The 20,192-nt window shown below is 34.3% G+C and overlaps 1 protein-coding gene across 1 annotated transcript; it reads left to right on the top strand.

Moving 5' to 3' along the window:
- The first annotated feature begins 732 nt into the window (after window positions 1–732).
- LOC129003410 (uncharacterized) lies at window positions 733–19,571 on the top strand. Its single transcript, XM_054431702.1, has 8 exons — window positions 733–1,007; window positions 2,397–2,502; window positions 2,546–2,954; window positions 16,299–16,426; window positions 17,122–17,253; window positions 17,652–17,852; window positions 18,222–18,380; window positions 19,149–19,571. The coding sequence occupies exons 1-8, from the start codon at window positions 733–735 to the stop codon at window positions 19,215–19,217; spliced, it is 1,479 nt and encodes a 492-aa protein (XP_054287677.1). The 3' UTR covers window positions 19,218–19,571.
- Window positions 19,572–20,192: the final 621 nt, after the last annotated feature.

Raw genomic sequence — 20,192 nt, 5'->3', positions numbered from 1 at the left:
AATCAACCTAAATTTGATGTGATGTACCATAGTTATACATCTACTGCAGTATTTCCTTAATTGCTTTGTTGAGTTTATTTTTAGATTATCATTTGATTAAACGATCATTGTATGATACAAAAGACGTGAGTAAAATAAAAAAATCTCAAACGTTTTTACCGAAAGTTAAGAACCTGCCCTTGCTTTCGATGTCCAGTATAGGCTGTAAAATAAACATGTTGCTCTATTAATATGTATTGTATAACATATTTTTCATCATCCAGGATCAATGCTAAAACGGGGAGTGTTTACTTTCAAGGTGCCATGTATTTGAATTCAGTCAAATATTTGACCGAGTAATCACAGATGTAGTAGTAAACATAAATAATCAACACTATTCTACAAATATTGACACAAATCAACATACACATTCGGAATCCAAATTAATAGTGTTTTTTTTATATTTTAAAATGCACACAATGTAACGGTTAAAGGCAACTAAACATTATCAAGTTTCATACACTCTTAGCTACACCTTCGTATTCGCACCTTTCAATAACCTTCACAATTAAATTTCCATAAAAGTGTACGATTCAGAAGTTCTTTAGTGAACAGTGAATGAAGAATTTGCCACAGAACTACATGTGGCAAATTTGAGATTAATTATGTGGGATAGATCATCATCGTCAACTAACCTAACTATTGTGGAACTATCCAACCAAAAACTAAGATTAAACCACGATAAACATTAGAATGTGTTGCCCGGAAGAAGCGGACACCGGGTTTCTTTGCAACATCAAAAAGATATTCACCGGGATGAAAAGATGTCAGTCAGCGTGCAAAGACAGAGTCTACACGTACTCTATGAGCCAACTGAAGTGTATAGAGAAGGAAATCAGTATTCTGGAGGATGAGACTTATTGTCATGAAAGTACGATCAGGGACGCCATGTGTGGCGACTGTATGACTGACAGCGAGTACTTGAGATCTGCTCTGTCATCGATCATGGATAAACTGGAGTGTATACGGTAAGTAACATATTTGGCTTTTATAACGTGAACTGGAACTGCCAGTCAAAATGGACCTTCTAGTCTGTGCCGAGTTCTGAATACAATGAAGTGTCATTACGGCAATTTAGTTACTTGGAACGGTGGTGGCCGTATAGTGATTTGATAAGTCGTTATGTTTGATTTTCCAGTGGAATGAAAACCTGCAGTTACTCTGTTTAGGACTATGTCATCTTCAGCCCTTTTCTGGCCTTTCACAGGTTAGGTGGTTGGTTTCAAACCAGCAACGTATGGCATGCCAACCTAAAAGGTTACGTGTTTCATGGCTTATCTAACTATTTAAGACATTTTTATGTATGGTAAATATCAATAGTCGATGTGTGCTTTTAATCCTTGCGTAGATAACCTAATACAATATAAGAATATTAAATTATTTTTGTTCTCTGGTGATGCAACCCGCAAAGATAGCAATGTTTTAGCTACAGGCCTTTGAAATTTGTTTTCAAATAGGAGAAAGATTAGTTGACACAACACCTGACATTAACATAATGTCGAAACAAGCTTCAGTCATTTTACAATTGGATGAGTCTACTTTCAATATCCAAAGTCATGTTAATACTTTAATACTTTTCATTGAAATGGCGACCATACAAAGTAGATATGGTGTCTATAGAGCCGAGAACTATTGGTTAGGGAGTGATGGTAATTTTTATGTACTTTAAAGTTCATGAAACCATAGTTTAAGCCAGATCATTAGTTTATGTTAAATCCCAATCTATTGGATTTCTAGAGGCATTAAATGTTCAAATTTTGACAGTTAGACATTTGGAATATTTTATAGGCTCTCATTCACCGTCCTGATATTGGAAAAGATGAGGATCCCGGTGGGCGCGCCACCTACTGAAAGGCCCCATCAATCAAACAGTGTTTAATTTGTAAAAATAATTGCTATAGCCTAATCAATTTTTAGGACGTTTTAAATTATTTTGGGTGAAATATAACACATTTATGTTTGCATACATTTTTGAAACATTTTCTTTGTTTCAATTGTGTACAACAACTCAGTGACGTAGCCAGGATTTCAAAATAGGGGGGTCAACCGACCGGGGGTCAACGTAAAAGGGGGGTCCGGGAAAGTTTTTAAAAATATAGGCCCTAAAACGGTATTTTTTAGCTCTCTTAGCATTGAAAATAATCAATCCTAACGTCAATACAGTGTGATTATATAATTTTACATTTAATTTAACAAAAAAATGTTATATTTAAGAGGACCCCCCTGGCTACGTCAATGAGCAACTTAACTTCTTGTAGACTTGTTCTCGTTTGTAATTGTAGGCTTATAAATTCGTACTACTGTGTTGTGTATTCTAATGTTCAACTGCTTCTAAACTAAACTATTTAAATACCCAGGTGTGACCTGCAGTGTGCCCACGAGTGTTACGACCCTGTGAGGGACCGCTGTGAGAACGAGCTCATCTGTCAGCTGATGGACCGCACCAGATGTCTGGAGATGCTGGTGAGCGATCTGCTGCAGCAAGTCTGTCTCCTGGAGTGTTCAGGCAACGGCTGGTCCGCCACCGGCAACTGCGGCAGACGATGCAAGCCGGGCTTTAGGAGTCCCTGCTTTCCTAGGAAAGGGTCTTGTGAACCTTGCATACCCGGTTGTGAGCCCTGTGGCCCATCTCCTTGCGGACCGTCTCCTTGCGGGCCATCTGCATACAGCCCTTGCCTACCCTCCCGTCCATGTGGACCCTCCGCTTGCAATCCTTGTGGACCCACAGTACCTTGTGGACCAACTTCTTATGGACCCATCCCTTGTGGACCTAAACCCTGTGGACCAGCTTATCCACGACCCACTTGTGAAGTCGACTGCCGCAAACCTAACTGTTCTCCTAGGTATTCAGGGAGAGCCCCATGTGGAGTCGGATGCGTCAAACCTTTCTGCAAACCTGTCTACCGCTCTGGCAGGTATTACGATCGTTATTGAATTGATTGTTTGGAGTATTTGTGTCATGTGCTGTCATGTATTTTGTAAATTACATAATTTAACACCGATTGAATATTTGTTTCAAGTAACTTGCACGCTAAATTAATACTGGTTGAAATTTCAAAGTTTGTATATAGACCGACTGAAATTAAAACTTTTGATCAAAATTAAACTAAAACTCCTCGATAGCTTAAGGAACACATCTACATGAACCTGCACTAATATCATACTTGGATATTGCCAGCCCAGATCGCTAGTTCGAAACCCATCTTATGCTACAGTAGAGGTTTACATTTCCAATAAACAACAACTCTTAGGAGTCCCTTAGTTAAGCGATGAGATTCTATCTATCGGTTGCTATATTCATAGAACTAATTTAAAAATTCAAAAAAACCTATTCATAATTTAAATTAACGACCACTTTGAGTTTGTAAATCAACTGTAAACACGATGAACCAAAATGCTGGAAATTGATGAAAGAAAGAGCTTAAAGGAAAATAAAGTATGCATGAAGCTCCAAGGTTGAACAAAGAAGCTGCTTGCTTTCAGGAGGAACTATGCTCAAGCCCCTGAAGCTTTTTGTGTCAACCTTAATTTACCTTAACTAAGTTTTTAAAAACTGCGTGGTCTTTAATTTCCTCTTAGCTTTGATTATAAAAATGGTTTTAAACATTGTATTAGCTATTTATTAATTTTTCAAAGCTTAGACGGAATTTATAGCTATTACATATTTTTATGATTTCGTAAACAAATTGTTTTACGAATAAACTTTATGTGAGTAAATTAGGCGACATTTTATACAAAGACAGCATATACTAAAATATTTTTCGTCACACTGCAGCAAAAACGGCCGTTTTTAATGCATGCGTTGCGGGTATAAAGCATCGATCTCTATTACAACGTAGAGATCGATGGTCTAAAGTAGCATTTTTACTCTCTAGGGAGAAAAATCAGCTGTTGTAAACAGTTGTAAATTTGAATGGTTGTGGCTATCGTATCGATCAAAATTATCTATAGATCGATTTAGTATAGTAGGTAAAGTTTTAGCCTACTGTTGTCGATTGCTCGAGATAGGGTCTGACTTAGGGGAGGTACAAATGAGGCATTTAGTTCAAAATTCCTCCGTGAACAGCGCTGTAGTAAAGAGCACTTTGGCAATGAAGGTTTACTAATTGCAAAAATAGTTCTGTTCATAAAATAAAATTATAAATGCCTAAAATTCTATTTTATTAATTTTTAATTATAAAATGAAACTAGAATAACCTAACCGAACTAACCAAACTTGCTGATAAAGAAATAATATAACAAAAGTTTATAGTAATCGGAAAAATAATTCTGTTTATAAAATGAAACTAGAAATTGCTCAATTAAAATTTTATAATGACTTAATAATAAAATTAAACTGTAATAACCAAACCAAACCAACCAAACTTGCTGAAAATGAAAAAATCTTGGACAAAAAGTTAATGCCACCGGCGGGATTCGAACCCGGGACCTACAGTTAACAGCCCAGCACGCTAACCATTAGACCACCGAAGCTGATGGCTAACAACCGTTTTGTTACGGTAATGGCGTTCCCTCAGCTAATAAGAAGCCCACAGCTGTCATCGTAGCCTCTTCTATACCTCCCCTGAGTAAATACCCTCGAGATATCAATAGACAAAATCATTGAATCACTTACTAAACAGCTGTTTATTTGCATTAGCAGAATTGAAAACAAGCTTGAAGTCGTTTTGAGAGGTTACCTTTACATAAAAATCTTTCGTTTTCGAAACTTTGTTAATTAATTATGCAATATGACGAAAAATATAGTTCACCACACGGGCAAAAGTGACTTTTTTACCCTCGCTAAGTTTAAAAAGAGTCACTATTGATGAAATATACTATTATCTCAAAGATATAAAATACAATATCAGAATTTTTCCCAAAGAAACACAGATTCGAGATTACGTATAATACAAAGCAGAATTCTATTAAATGCGAACGAAAGTTCGTTGTTGCGAGGTTTGAATATGTTGAATAGCTTTTTCCTGAAAGACTTCAACAATCGAGAATTTCAAGCGCCCTACTCGAAACCACTCGCTTCTTTCAATAAAGCGTGTTTCTTTATGCACATTTTAAACCTTAACCTTTTTCCAGGAGCACTTGCGTGGAGTTTATTCATTACATATTTTTAACAATGCATTACGAATTAAAAACAAACTAACTGCTGCGTTTATAGTTGCAGAGGGTGCTTTGTTGGAGTATGAGTGTAAAAATATAAAGATAAGTTTCACAAGACGCGTAAGCTTACCCTTGAGACTCGGAGGGAAACACGATAGTCTACCTTTACTGCTGTAGGGTATGTTTTGTAAATTTCTTTCACTAAACAAGTTTTTTATATAGCTCAACAGTAAACAATCAGTGTGACAATGAATGCTTGAAAACACAACAGTACGATACCATACAATTAATTAACCGTATATTATGTTATTTTTTATGAATACCATGTACGTAGATATACAGGGTGAGGCAATGAAAGCACACCAATTTATAAATAGTACAAACTCAATAATATTCACCCTATCGGTATAAATAGCACATCAAAACACAGTTTATTTTTTGCCATTTTAACTTAATATAGTAATTTTTTTCATTTATTGAAAACAAAATCCTGCAAGTGACTTCCTTGTCCTACATTACATTCCTTTTTAGTCTTTTGAAAACTCCATGAAATACTCCTCCAGCATTTCTTCAGGAATCGCTTTAGTATTTGGACGATTCTTAGCTTCGGTCCAAGCAAATCTGTGGGGGCGACTTTGAAAAGCCTCGAACTTCAAGTAACTTATCAGAATAACCCCCCCCCCCCAAAAAAAAAGAAAAAGAAAAAAGAGCCAACGTAAAGCTTTCATCAACAAAAGCTTCCTGGCAAATGTCTTTGGACTTCGAGTTACTGCGACTCGCACTCTTTCAAAATTTGCTGGTGAACAAAGAGTTTTGCGGCACACACCGATTATTTTTAAGGTTAAGCTGTTATCCTAAATAATTTTACCCAGTTCACCATTGTTTTCCAATCTGGAACAGTGCCATGTTGACTAAGGATGGAATGTGGTCCAAACAATATCTGGGTTTTTGCACAAGAATCACTATTTTAAAAATAGGTTTCCCCATCAAAATCTCAGTGTTAATAGCCTCAGGCATAATATTTAATAAAATGGTATAGTTTAATTGATGTTATAAGCATAGCTGTTCATTCATTGTTGCTTTACTTATAATGTGACAACGAAAGAAAATTGGGGTGCTCTCACTGCCTCACCCTGTACAACAACTTTAGAGTTAAAATAGCCACGTTATTTTGTGACGTGTTTTAGCGAATTTCCCATATAGGGAATAAGCTATTACCGTAGTACTCATGGTAAGACCTGGACGCGGGACCGATTTTTTTTTTCGTTTTGAGGTCCCTAGAGGCCAAAAACACCATCCGTTCAAATTCATATATATATATATATATATATATATATATATCTAATATATAAAATTCTCGTGTCACAGTGTTTGTCTGCAAACTCCTCCGGAACGACTTCGCCGATCGTTATGAAATTTGGTGTGTAAATTCTGTAGGTATGCGAATCGGACGTAAACTATTTCCCGTTTCGAAATTCTTAAAAGGGCTCCGCCCCAGTGGCTCTGGAGTTTCCCATGTTAACCTTAACTTATGAGAAATGGAATTAATGAATCTTAACAGCTGTTTCAATTAAACAAGTTGGTTCTGTTCTATGATGTTCAATAGCATTAAAGTTACAAGGATTACCAACAGGGTGCAGCACTATTATTTCTTTTACATTAATGACAACAGCTAATTTGCAACCAAAAGGTGAGTGAGCGTAGCGAACGAACTTCAACCTGGAGGCGAGTGAGCGTAGCGAACGAGCTAACCTGAAGGCAAGTGAGCGCAGCGAACGAGCTCCAACCTAAAGGTGAGTGAGCGTAGCGAACGAGCTCCAACCCAAAGGTGAGTGAGCGTAGCGAACGAACTTCAACCAGGACGTGATTGAGCGATGCGAACGAGATCATCTTGAAAATTAAACGTAACGGTACATTCTTTCCATCGGTCTGTCTTAGGGGAAACCTATAACTTAGGCGATACGAAGTTCGCCGGGTCAGCTAGTATATTTATATATTTATATATATATATGTGTCCGTCAGCACGATAACTCGAGCAAAAATGATCCGATTTTGATGAAATTTGGTACAAACGTGTAAACCTACGTTTATTCGAACGAGTTCGCGATCCAGCATGATCGTACCATGGGAACGGGTGTTTACGGGGGGTTTTATGGGGTAAAAATAGGTTTTTCCCATTTTTGACCCAGAAAACATAAAATTTAGCAATTTATTTCCAAACCATTTTGTAGAGCTTCAAAAAACAAATAATTTAGTATATTGAAGCGTTATTATGCACCTAATGGTTACGGAGAAAATTCCAAAAAATTGTAAATTTAAAATTCCCATGATATTCTTATGGAGAATGAGTAAACTGTTGTAGTTTGCTTGTTTATGAACATATTTTGATCAAATTTGGAAAATGTTTTTATTTCTTACTAACTATTAACATTTTACAAAAAAAAAACAGTTTTACCCTCCCTGATGCAGCAAACCTAAGTACTTGTTAAACTAATTCTATTTAAATCTAGAATAAATGTTATATTTTTAAGTAGACATTTCAGTGTAAATCCAATCAGTCAAATGGAAATTCGCTTAGTCTGCAGGTTTGCTGCGGTGGGGGTATTTGACAATGTATTGTAACTATTAACTTAATTTGCATGAAAGTAATTCTATCCCCTCTGGAAAAGTGTATAAGAAATTATATTGCTATATGAATCGAATACGTTTTAGATACGAAGGGGCAATACTCGATATCAAACTAACAGTGTTTCAACAGAATGATAAACACAGTGAATATATTAAACATCCGTCTCAACTGGGACGAAAGTTGCCAAATCGCTTCCCAAATTTAATCACTTCGTGTAGTTTTGGCAACTAAATGCAGTACACCTGTCAATATTGCAGATATATAATGTTATATATAATGATATATAAATGTGTATGACATTGCAATATTGCACAATGTCTGTACACTAAATCATCGTAGATCGATGATGTTAGGAGCACAGAAACCTTTTTGGCAAGGACTAGGACAATACTTGTTTCATTAACTTTTACACAGTAATATGACAAAGATAATTAACTAATACAATACTAACCGGTATACATTGTATGTCCTCTCCAGCTAAACAAAGATAACCAATATGTAACTTCGGTACAGCAACGTCAATATACTTGCGTATTTTTTCATAGGGTTAAAACATAAAATAAATAAAATGATAATATCCTATTCACAAAATTAAAACCTATTGGAGTAAATATTCGTCCATACTATGAAGATATATAGTAAGAATAACCAATGAGCAAAGGAATTTCTAATTCATAGTCTGACACCGCACCAAAGATACATTACGAACTGTCTGTCATTCCAAATTTAAACTTCTTGTAACTACATCTATACATCTCAGTGCGAAAGGAAGCGGACTGCTGTATTTTTATTTCAGGATTAGTTTTGCCAACAGTGTCATTTAGAGGCTTCTTATTGGCTGTGGGAACACCATTAACTTTTGTATAAAATATTTTCATCATCAGCAAGTTTGGTTGGTTTGGTTAGGTTATGACAGTTTAATTAAAAACACATTGAATTTGAAGCATTTATAATTTTATTTTATGAACAGAACTATTTTTTTCGATTATAAGATTATACTGTAGTCAATCAGAAGCCTCCAAATGACACTGATGGCAAAAGTAATCCTGAAATAAAAATTGTGCAATCGGGCTGTACCTACTGTTTGAATGACATATTTTCCCCCGCCAACTCCCGATGACGACCCTGAAAAGGCTTCTTGGGGGAAAATACACGCTTTAAGACAATTCAGTCTCCTTAACCTGGGAGGTGGATTTCAATTGTGATTTGGTGACTTAAAACAAACTTAACACTGAGGAAATATTTATGCATGGATAACTTATAAGCTGATGAGATCTTTTTATACTATTTTTGAACTGGCATTACTGTTGGTTCACTATATTATACATACATTAAATCAAGGTCAAAGGTTGATGTGACCTTTCCAGGTTGACAAACTGATCGGGACTGTTTTAAATGGAGTTCCCTTGTACTTTGAGAGAGTTACTTCTGACTTGTGTGTCTTTTACGAAGTTTGAAACTAAGGCACATGTACCCTTTTTTTCAATCGCATGTTTTAAGGACTGGTTGTCTTGATTTTTATCGACAAGTTGTAAAACGTGTATAACCCAAACAAGAATTATAACTAGGTATATTTTGTACAACTTTACGTCTTTTTGTTTCGATAATCAATATAGTAAATCAAATTATATTTTGATTAATGAAGGTTAATATTAAGGAATTGCATAAAATATCCCAACTTCAAAAGGGGTAAAATTTGTTAAGGATTGTATTGGTAATAAAAACCAGACACTGAGGGGTTTTAGGTTTTTTACCCCCCCCCCCCCCCCCACTAATTTTGTTACCATAGTCAGGATAGAAAAGTGGCTGTATTCATGACTATGACAAGTGCTTAGCAGAAATAAGAAGACAGACGATTTGATAATGTAGAAACATGGACACTAAAGTTATCCAAACAAAATATAAGACTTGACGATGGTAAAATGTAACTAACCTATTTATTTAACATCGAGTTCAATCCAGGAGGCAACTAATATGGATCCAAATAGGTAAGATTTACTTAGTTTGATCGTATATACAATTTAGAAGCTGGGATGATTAAATTAACTCAAATATTTGATATGTTGTGATATGTTTGATATGTTGAGAGTTTGTTACCTACCTAAAGAAATCCAAACACAAAAATTCATCGAGATAACAAACAAGTACCATTTAACATTTCTTTCGCAAATCAGTTTTTCACACATTCGATGGGAACAAATTTTCGCAGTAAAAATGTATATTTAAAAGTGGTGGAAATGTTTGTCAGGGATCGCCGACCGTTACTGTTGCAAAAACAGAGTACAAATGGGACCATAACAGCTGATATACGACCCGGACATTGTCACTGCTGTTAACAGACACCACGTGTCTCCAATGGTGCCAACAGTTAAGTGATCGCAGTTCCAAATTTTATCTATGGTAGTACCAATAGAATGATAATATCACCATCAAAATTTAGAAAGTAAAATATTGTGAATTCATAAACTAGAGACTAGAGTACACAACATAAGTTAAATATTTTAGCGAGTAGTTCAAAATGATATCCATATTTTGTTTAGTTTGTTGTATTTTATACACCATTGGTTTGAAAGATTTTTTAAGTATTTATGTTATGAATAAACAATTTTCATAAACTGTCAAACAATATTTGGCTGGGAATATTGCTGGCCTATGAATCAGAACTTCACTGGTTCAACTCCGGGCAAAGATAATAACTTTGTAGAATCATTAAATGTGTGTATTCATTGGTAGTATGGTTTGTGAGATGGTTTGTCTTATTTGTTAGTGCCGTGCAACCATCGTGAATGCCGCGGAATGGTTGGTCCTGGTTGGCCGCAGTACAGATGGTTGAAGGATAGTTTAAAATTTTACCCAGCTGTCCATAATAATTGTGCTTCTAACATATGATACCGTCTAATAAAACAGCTGATCTTAGTCAGTAAGAAAGCTACACAGATCACTTCACACTATTACACTCATGCTTGCGTTCATATACAGCTAAAATACGCTGCCAAGTGTACGTTGCTGTATCAGAGGTTTGATCATTGTATTTGTTTGCCCAGAAGAAGTATACAAATAAAAAAAACACATTTAAGCCATCTCGGAGGTTTCAAAAATATAAAACTACGTTGTACACGAAAAATACCATTTCTACCTTAACCTTTTCAGATCAGATAGAACCAATAAATATATAGATAACTAAAAATGTGTATACAACACTTTAACTACATGAAAAATGGGTTGGACATTTTAGGTTCTTATATTTTACAGTTACTATTTATTATGTTAAATTTTTATTAATATGACATACATTACTGTTTTACACCAGTCAAAAATAAAATAATATTCATTGTGTTCGCCTACCCTCTATTTTTTCTCACAGATCTTTTCTTTTTTGCTATTATGCAGTTCCCAATGTTAAATTTCTTTTGCGATTTTTCAGATTTGGTTGGGTTTGTGAATACTAATGTTATGTTTCAAATGCCTTACTACCTGATGACGGGATCGGATTTCAGATTCCGAAATGTCAAAACTTCTTTTCTAATCGCTATATTAATCGTCCACAATAATGTCTCAAATAAAATAAAATTTTATTATAAAAAGTTAACTTCAGAGAGCAGTAATGTTGAATTTAGATATTGAAACCACGATCCAGTCATGTATCAAGTGCGCCTAAATGAGATCATCAATCAAATCCACAGTCACCACATTATCTCCGCATTGCGTAGAATTCACTTTCCAACCATTTACGTGGGATTTATATTATAATCAGTTACAACACCATTTTCATCATCGTGTTTAGAGAGTATCAAGCTTAAAATGCTTTAAATAATAGATCTTAAACTAAATTACTTACTCATGGAATTTTAATGTCGGCAAATTTCTCATTTGACTGTAAAACTTTAAGTCAAAACTAAAATGTTCTGGAAATAATTTAATGTGTGACTAGACCGTTGATGAACTCCTCTAATTTTTTAGATCAATTTTAAAGTTGTATACAGTTTTAGGATATACAGAAGTCAAACCACCGATATAGAGTGTTGCCGTGTGCCCTTCATTCTTTTATACGAATTACCTGAAAAATACAGAAAATATATACGTCTAATAACACTTGCAAATGTTACGTTTGCGAGTGTTATTAGACGTATATATTTTCTGTATTTTTCAGGTTATTTAATAACACGTACGATGCTAACCAAGAAGTTATTTATACGAATTGTGGAATAATGTGAAAATAAAACTAAAATTATTGTGAGATATTGGATCTTATGTGCACCCAGAAATTAACTAAATACTAATACCAATGTGAAAAATGTAAGATAAAATAGAACTTTATCTAATAATAGCATTGAATATGTAGCCTAATTACTATTAGGTTACATAGTAGTAACTAAATCCATCAAGATCGAGACTTTTTAGCTGTATTTGAACATTTATCAATCAAATCCCCCAGGATTTGATTTATAAATGTTCAAATACAGCAAAGATGTATCAGTATTACATTTTAAATCTTTTACCAACTACTTCAGAACGATTTTGAATACAACGAATCGAAAAAATAATTGATTTACCCCCGACAGAATTCGTACAGTTACTCTAGAAAAATGTAATAATATAGATACTTCCCTTAGGGGAATTCGCTAAAAAAACAAGCCTCAAGTATATTCAGCCCCCAGGCTCTTCTTATAGTTCCACAGTTAAGAGACCAACAACGATACTGAAAGATCGATTAAATGTCGCCACAGAATGCAATTAATCTTGCCCGACGGTCATTTATTTGGCAAATGTGCTCTACTAACAACGCTAACTACTTCTTTTCCTAAGTTGTAAGTTCTGTTGTTACAATCAAGGGGGTTAAAATATTTGCTTTCGAAGTTTCTAGATAAATTTTTACGTAAAACAACGTGGGTTCTTAATGTTTTGGTACATTTTTTGTATAGTTTAAACTAATTTAGCGGAGTGAGCGAAGCGAAGAAGCTCTTAATACTACACTCCATCTTTTGTTTTACGAATACTTCTCCTTGGGCTGAAGCAATATGTACGAAATTTAGCACAGTCATTGTAACCAACTATGGGAAGGTATAAATCTGAAATGGTACAAATCGGACTACAGGGGGTTTCTCTAATATTAAAATTTTTAGAAATTTAACATGGGCCTTGTGAGTTGATAGGTCGCCATCACAGAGCATGTGGTTGCCATGACAGTATTTGCAAGGTAACAATAAGATGGTAAACAAAATAGTTGTAACATATGTTTATCAACAAATCATCTAAACTAGCACATTACAAATACAGAATTAAAGGTAAGAACAATCGCATTAATACTGTTGAGCATAATTTACTACAAACTGAATAACCAATAGATGTAGGCTTGTGCCTATGCATCATTGAATTTAGATACTGCATGTGAACCAAATATACCATTGAATTTAGATACTGCATGTGAACCAAATATACCATTGACATTGGATACTGCAAGTAGACAGCTAATTGATTTACGTGAACCAGATGTACCATTGACTTAGGATACTGCAAGTAAGTCATCCCATTCCCACTATACAAAAACAGACGTAGCATTGACTTTGGAAAAATATTGGAATATGCTGGCTTCACTCAATATTACAAGCAGACAAATGCATTGTACTCCTAGTAAAAACTAACCTATCATCCTTAAAAATCAGTTGAGGAAATCTTCAACACTAGAGTTTGAAAGATTTATTTCTTTTACAAATTTAAAACTATTTTAACCAAATTAAACTATATTCAAATTAATTCCTCTATCATAACCAAAGGTTAAGGTATAAATAAGTAATTTATTACAGGTACGATATACCCCACAAAGAGAAAACATTTAGTCAAATTAGCACACCTGAACATAACAGAACATGAAAAACTTGAAATAGGCTTTGAAAATAGGATGTAGAGTTGAGAAGTCTACTTGGTGTATGCAAAGTAAAGGTTTTAGTGAAGCTTTAAGGGTTTAAAAGTTGAAAGACATTGCAGCTTGTTCTGTTTTCACATTCACACAGAAAACCACCGTTGCTAAAAACCAAGAGTTGTCATGGAATGTATCGTTATTAGGTAGCGTGATGTCTGTCAAAAAGTCCTGGGTTCAAACCCCACCAAACACCAATGTCTTAGCTATGTTATAATAACGACCCAGTGGTTCAGAGCCCAACTCAAGTCGTAGTCCTTCCTATCCATGAAAAACTATTGGTCCCACAGGTGACGATTACTGTATTTGATAGCTCCATCAAAAGTAGTTCCAAAATATGATCCTATCTAAGCTATGAAATTCCATTGCCTAGGTAGGTTCATAGTATACCGTACTTTGATTGGATACACTTATAAAATATTTCACTACGTCCTAAACAGTATGCAATAGCTTTATAAATATATTTTTTACTTTGTCCTCTTTACAAACCTGATTACTATGTCACAAACTGTTCAAGTTTCCTCAACTATAGCGACAGTTGTAGCAATTGGCTATTGGCAATATAATTATACTGCTAGTGACAAAGCATGCCATCATTAGTCAAAACTCAAAGCTTCGCCTCTTTGAAAGCAGAGGTCCATATTTTATCGTTTCCAAAAGCCATCGTTTACGGGTCAGTGTTTTCATTAGCTCGGTGTTAAATATGACCCTCACGTTTTGCCCAAAAAGTCAAATATTTTAGTTATTTTAGTGTTTTTAGTGTTGATTACTTGTAAAAATTGGTTAGTGTCGATTTACTATACTATAAGTTATATAAACAAAATCATTGGATAACGTTACACATAAAGGATTTGATCAACTTTAAAGTATAAAAATTCTTTCTCATTAAACTGATGAAATACAACTAATAAACCTTTATTTTTATTTCACCATTTAAGAATTTAAAGTTCCGAGAACCAATGATACTCAGAAAGTTGATTTAATTTTTCATTTTTAGTGCAAATTTGTATTATACTGCTATGTGCAAAAATAGTACCAAGGAATTTATGGCAGGCGCTTATCTAAAATAGAACATTTGACAGCAAAATTCAGGTATTTAAGAGGATTACAAAGGAATGACCTTAGCTATAAATTACATCATACATATAATCAAAATGCGTGCCCAAGCATGATTTAATATTTTTAAAAGCACGTTGTATATTGGAGCGACTCGACATGTAAGAGATGATCCAACTTTTCAGATAGATATTACCAAAATTACACGATTTTACAGCTTTGGGAAACATAAAAGATCATTACTTGTTATCAAGTTGTGATAATTACCATAACATCTTGTATCTAGACTCACACAGCAAGTCAATCAAATTGAACGATTGCAGTTTATCTACAACAACGGAAATTAATGTTTAAGGTAATTTAATATTTCTTTAGATTTGGCCAAAACTAGGCTACTATTTAAATTATATTTTTAAATTGAGTCAGCTTTTAATTTAGAATTCATATATTATATCACACTACCATGTTGAATAATCCCAATCTCAAGTTTTTTAAAAACATTTTTGCAATGTTAAAAAAGTTTGTTAGGTAAATATTTTTTTAATATTTTTAAACGTTTTAAAAATGATTTTACAAAAAAAAATATTTTTACTGAATTTTATTTTACATATATTTTGTTACTCTCACGTTTAAATGGGCTTAAGCAACTTAAATAAAACCTATACCATGTTTGATTTATTAGTAAGCAAATGTTGATTGTTATTATTAGTGATATTTAATTTTCAATTTGCCTTAAGATTTGATTTATTTCATTTTTTCTGTCCCTCGTTACTCCTGTCAATGAATGGATGTTTTTGAAAAGCTATTTTAGAGCCATTAGCATTGACTATTCGAATAGTCAAAGCTAAACATATGTTGTTAGCCCTTGGTGGCTAGTGGCCTATTGTTTACAAGTAGATGTTGGATTGGTAGCTATGTTTTATGGGAAACAATCTTTCGTGGTTTTAGAACCAATTTAGTATGTATTTCAAGCTTAAAATAGCATGTTAAGAGTTCAGTATTAGCTGTGGTATTTTTATTTAACCATTGGTTTTATTACTATCATAGTATTTAATTTTATAATTCAAAATATGATCAGTTTGATAACAATACTCAGCTGTCTAGAAGAAATTCAATGAGATAAACATAAGTATTAGGTTAGTAATATTGTTTATGTTTATGTGGTTTAACAGCTAACATGAGATTAAGTGAGTACTTAAACATTTTTAACTATTCAATAATGTTTGAATACATTGTACTTGCCAGTTATTCTCTAGTATTATATTAGATTGCATCGTACGAATAATTCTTTCACTACAAATAGTACATGAAGTCTAATGATAACATAAAACCCTCTAAAGTTACCTGACAAATTTACCTAACAATAACAAATCTGTACTTTTTGTAGTGAAAGAATCATTCGTATTATGATGATGATTCGTATGAGGAAAGTTTATACTCCTTGTACAGAGAAGGCTTCCACTCAAGCGTGTACAGTCATTCACACACACAACACTGTTCATATTTTTTCAAAGTCAACTTTTTCTTTTAGCAATTTCCAAAGTCAATGATATGTTACAGGAACGTTCGCTGTGTACGCCATGGAGGGTCTGCTCGCGACAACCATCATCACCTTGGCAATTTGGTGGGCCAGTGGAGCATTCGTTGACAAAAGACCTAACGAAATACAGGCAAATAATGCGACAAATGTTAGTAAATTTTAAACACATTGACATACGAGTAGGCATAGATCATAGTTTGGTAGCACAGAAAGAAATCTTGAGAACGGTTTTCTGCTTATACTACTTAGTTGAATCTTCGCCATCTATGATTAGGGACGTACAGTAGTGTTGTATTGGGTTGGAAACGACGGGACTAATATTTCTGTATTTTCATTATTTTAATTTATTGATAAAATAATTTTTGATGCTATATACGAATTGTGCTATAAATATTAGCAATAAAAAAAATATTACAACCTGTACTAACAATAACGGGAAAGTTTGGTATTTTTAAAAAATTCTAAAGAAGAAGAGATGTGTGATTTGTGGGGTTTTTGCAGATATTTTCCACCACGATTAGAAAAAGCCAAATTTTACAACGTTTGGGGACTTACAATTGTTCCCGTCCTCAAGTATATAAACATGTTCCTAAAACATAGCAAGATTGCACTAACTAAGCCAAAAGTGAAACATCACAAACGAAAACCAACACAGATAAACTAAATAGTAATACAATTAAAATCAGAAATAAAATCCCGAAAAAAATATTATTATCCATTACGTAGTTACTAATCTTGATGGAATATTTCCTCAAGAATCTCTTCAATAACATAAACATATTACCAAAAATGTTATTCAACAAAGGATAAAAATGAGTTATGATGTATATAAATGGTCTCTAGGTGACACTGACAATATACTACGAGACCTACTGCCCTGACTCTGAGTACTTCATCATCGAGCAGCTTTATCCAGTTCATGCCTCGTTACGGGAGAAACTCATTGTTGACTTCGTACCTTACGGCAAAGCCGATGTGAGTATTTTTTGTTTAAGTTTAAAACCCAAGAGATATTGAAAATTAAAAATAGTTTTTACAGCTCTAAGCTGTTCCTTACTTGTAGCTATTGGGACTCTCTATAACTATTTAGAATATTCTTAATGGAGGCATTGGTCAAGAAGATCTCCAATATGGCGTATGTTTTATTTGCAAAAACCATTCTGTCTTTTCCAAGAAAGTCTTTCAGCTGAAAGTAGATTTTACTAGACCTCTTGAAGTCCTGCTCCCACCTTGGGCTCAGCTGTATTTTTTGTAAAAATTCAAAGAGGTTTATGTAATGTGTAAAAAGTGGTAATATTACAAATTCATTCGAATCTTGGTTATAATTCCTAGTTTTACAGGAATTATGACATTTCTAATATTTCTCTCCGCAGCAATTCCAACTGAACGGACAGACTCGGTTCGATTGTCAGCACGGCAGTAGGGAGTGTGACGTGAATATGATCCATGCCTGCGCCGTGAGAGAGGTGTGTGGGGAGCGACCGCAGGACTGTCCGTGGGACCAGAGGTACAGACTGATGGAGTTCGTCTACTGCAACATGGAGCAGAGGGATCGGAAAGGAACTGCGGAGGAGGTGGGGCTTTAGGTTATGGGATTAACATTGAGGAAAGACTCTGGAAGAATGTAGACTTTGAAACTAGTATGGACCAACCAGATATGGATGCAAACTCTAGAACTTAAGTAGGTCTGGTTAAAGATTTTGGAACTACCCAGAAAATATTGTAGGTACCAAGGAGTTGAGATGGTACATTATTTAACTACCATGATGTAGATACTAAATCTACCAGTTACGTAAGAACATGGATTCAGGAATGGCCTAATAGGCTACTAACCTTGAAACTGTCATTCAGGTAAGGTTGTAGATTCAGTAATTAATTGCTGAGGAGGTGTTTTGTGTTGTTTTATTATCAAGTATTTAAATGTATTTTTAACATGCCTACAGTGCACCCAAAAGGCTGGCTTGGAGACTGACGTAATCATGAATTGCACCAAATCCGACTCAGGCAGAAAGTTCCTGAGCCATTTTGGAAACCGAACCTCCGAGTTCGAACCTGCTATAAGCATGCATACGGGGTTTGTCCCTTCAATTGCCATAGACGGGGTGAGTCTATAAATTTCATACAATTTCAATGTAATTTATAGTTAGTGTGACCGATTTTGAAATTTAATGTTCAATTTGAGATGTCAAGTGACATGTGAAATCGGAGTCCACCTCTAAGTTGGAATATAAGATTAAGATATCGAGTAAAGTGGAAAGTTAATCTAAATATATTTTTTATATATTGATATCTTTAATACTTTTAATACTTTCGATGAAATGGCGATCATACAAAGTAGGTATTTTAAGCCAAGTATGAATGGAGATGAGTGTAGGATGAGTGGCGCGATCTTGTAGTCTTGTTAGTGACTAAGGCCGACATATTCCTTAGATACAGCTGTTAATTAATAGCCCATACAGCTAATGGCAACTAAGGGACCTACAGTTTATAGTGGAATCCGAACCACATTTTCGCCTCGGTATATACGAATTGGTCTAATTATCAGGATAGTACTGCGGATAGTCGTAGTACTCATTCGTGCGGACGTTAATCCACACCAGAGAGTATCGCATCCACAGTGCATGCCTATAAATATCCACAATTCGTGACCTCATAGTAGCTGAATTACAGGACGACGCCACCCGTCCCAGAGTAAACAACTTTCAAGAAACCTCAGTCAAAAATTTTGTAAATACACTGATGATCATTCATACCCACCCCTCTTTTACCAAAGCCTGAGACGCTAACCACTAGAATATCTACTTTACCAAATATTATATTTTCACGAAGCGTACGAGTGTTCATTAATAATTTCATTTGTACATTTTCAGATTCCCAATCCTGCGGCGTTCAGTGACCTCCGAGGAGAAGTTTGCAAAACACATCCTTCGATCTGTTGAATCTGCTCGTCTCCAACTGTTCCAGCCTGTTTATGATTTATATGTCCGAAGATGCAAAACCTAAGTATAATCAAATTGACTTTTATAATTAGGTAGAACACAATGTAAGCCAATCAGGAGAAAGAATTTACATAAATCCGTGGGCGTGGCCCATCAAGTAAACCTGATCTGAAAGCAACTATGTTTGGACAATTCAGTGGACCTATGTAATAATACAAAGATATAGTTTAAGAAATATTCACTTACTGATAGCATTTGCATCTGTGTTAATACGAGTAAAATAAAAACCTGAAGACATGTTAAATATATTCAATTGTGTCGTTTACCACTATGCACTATTAAACATTTTATGTTGATACTAAATTTAAAAAAAATACCTTTGATACTTGTATTACATTTTTAACAAGATGATATTGAGTAAAAAATTTAAAAAAAAATGAGTTTTATCCTTTTAGCAATTGATAAAACATCGTAAAACTTCAATGAAACGAGAATAAACTTGTTTCCTGACACGTATTAAAGTTCTAACCGAGAAATTTTACTACATTACTATACGTAGTTTACAATATTTAGGCGGTTTGGAGGAAGAAATCTCTCCCTTCCATTCTATTCTTACCTTTAACATAATAGCTCAACCGCTGATTAAGCAACATACATTAGTACAAATAAGTGGTGGGGAATTTGTACCCCCCCCCCTCATACCGTCTTAAAATGTAACTAAAATAATTCAAAATTTTTATTTTAAAATTTAATTAAAGGAATAGGATTAGGAAGTTAATGAAGATCAAAAGTTTGAAAATTGTACAACCTTTTGTAAAGTATAATGATTGGTTAGGCCTACTCATAATGTTTTTTTTATAATAATTGTAATGTTACATTTCCATCAAGCTATTTTTATTTGAAAATTATTTAAACATCTTTTTAATAGGTTTATTTTCCTTATTCATATGGAATTTCCTTTCAGCTATCAAAATC

The sequence above is a fragment of the Macrosteles quadrilineatus genome, unplaced genomic scaffold (assembly GCF_028750875.1).
Source record: "Macrosteles quadrilineatus isolate MER2022 unplaced genomic scaffold, UCM_ALF_1.0 Scaffold_9__3_contigs__length_116548681, whole genome shotgun sequence".
NCBI lineage: Eukaryota > Metazoa > Arthropoda > Insecta > Hemiptera > Cicadellidae > Macrosteles > Macrosteles quadrilineatus.
This window is presented reverse-complemented; position numbering and strand designations above follow the sequence as displayed.

Bases quoted from the DNA above. Each gene is read 5' to 3' on its own strand.
- LOC129003410 (XM_054431702.1), top strand. From the start codon at position 733: ATGTGTTGCCCGGAAGAAGCGGACACCGGGTTTCTTTGCAACATCAAA. The intron at 2,955-16,298 runs GTATTACGATCG...GATATGTTACAG, and splicing joins CCTGTCTACCGCTCTGGCAG to GAACGTTCGCTGTGTACGCC. The intron at 17,254-17,651 runs GTGAGTATTTTT...TTCTCTCCGCAG, and splicing joins TACCTTACGGCAAAGCCGAT to CAATTCCAACTGAACGGACA.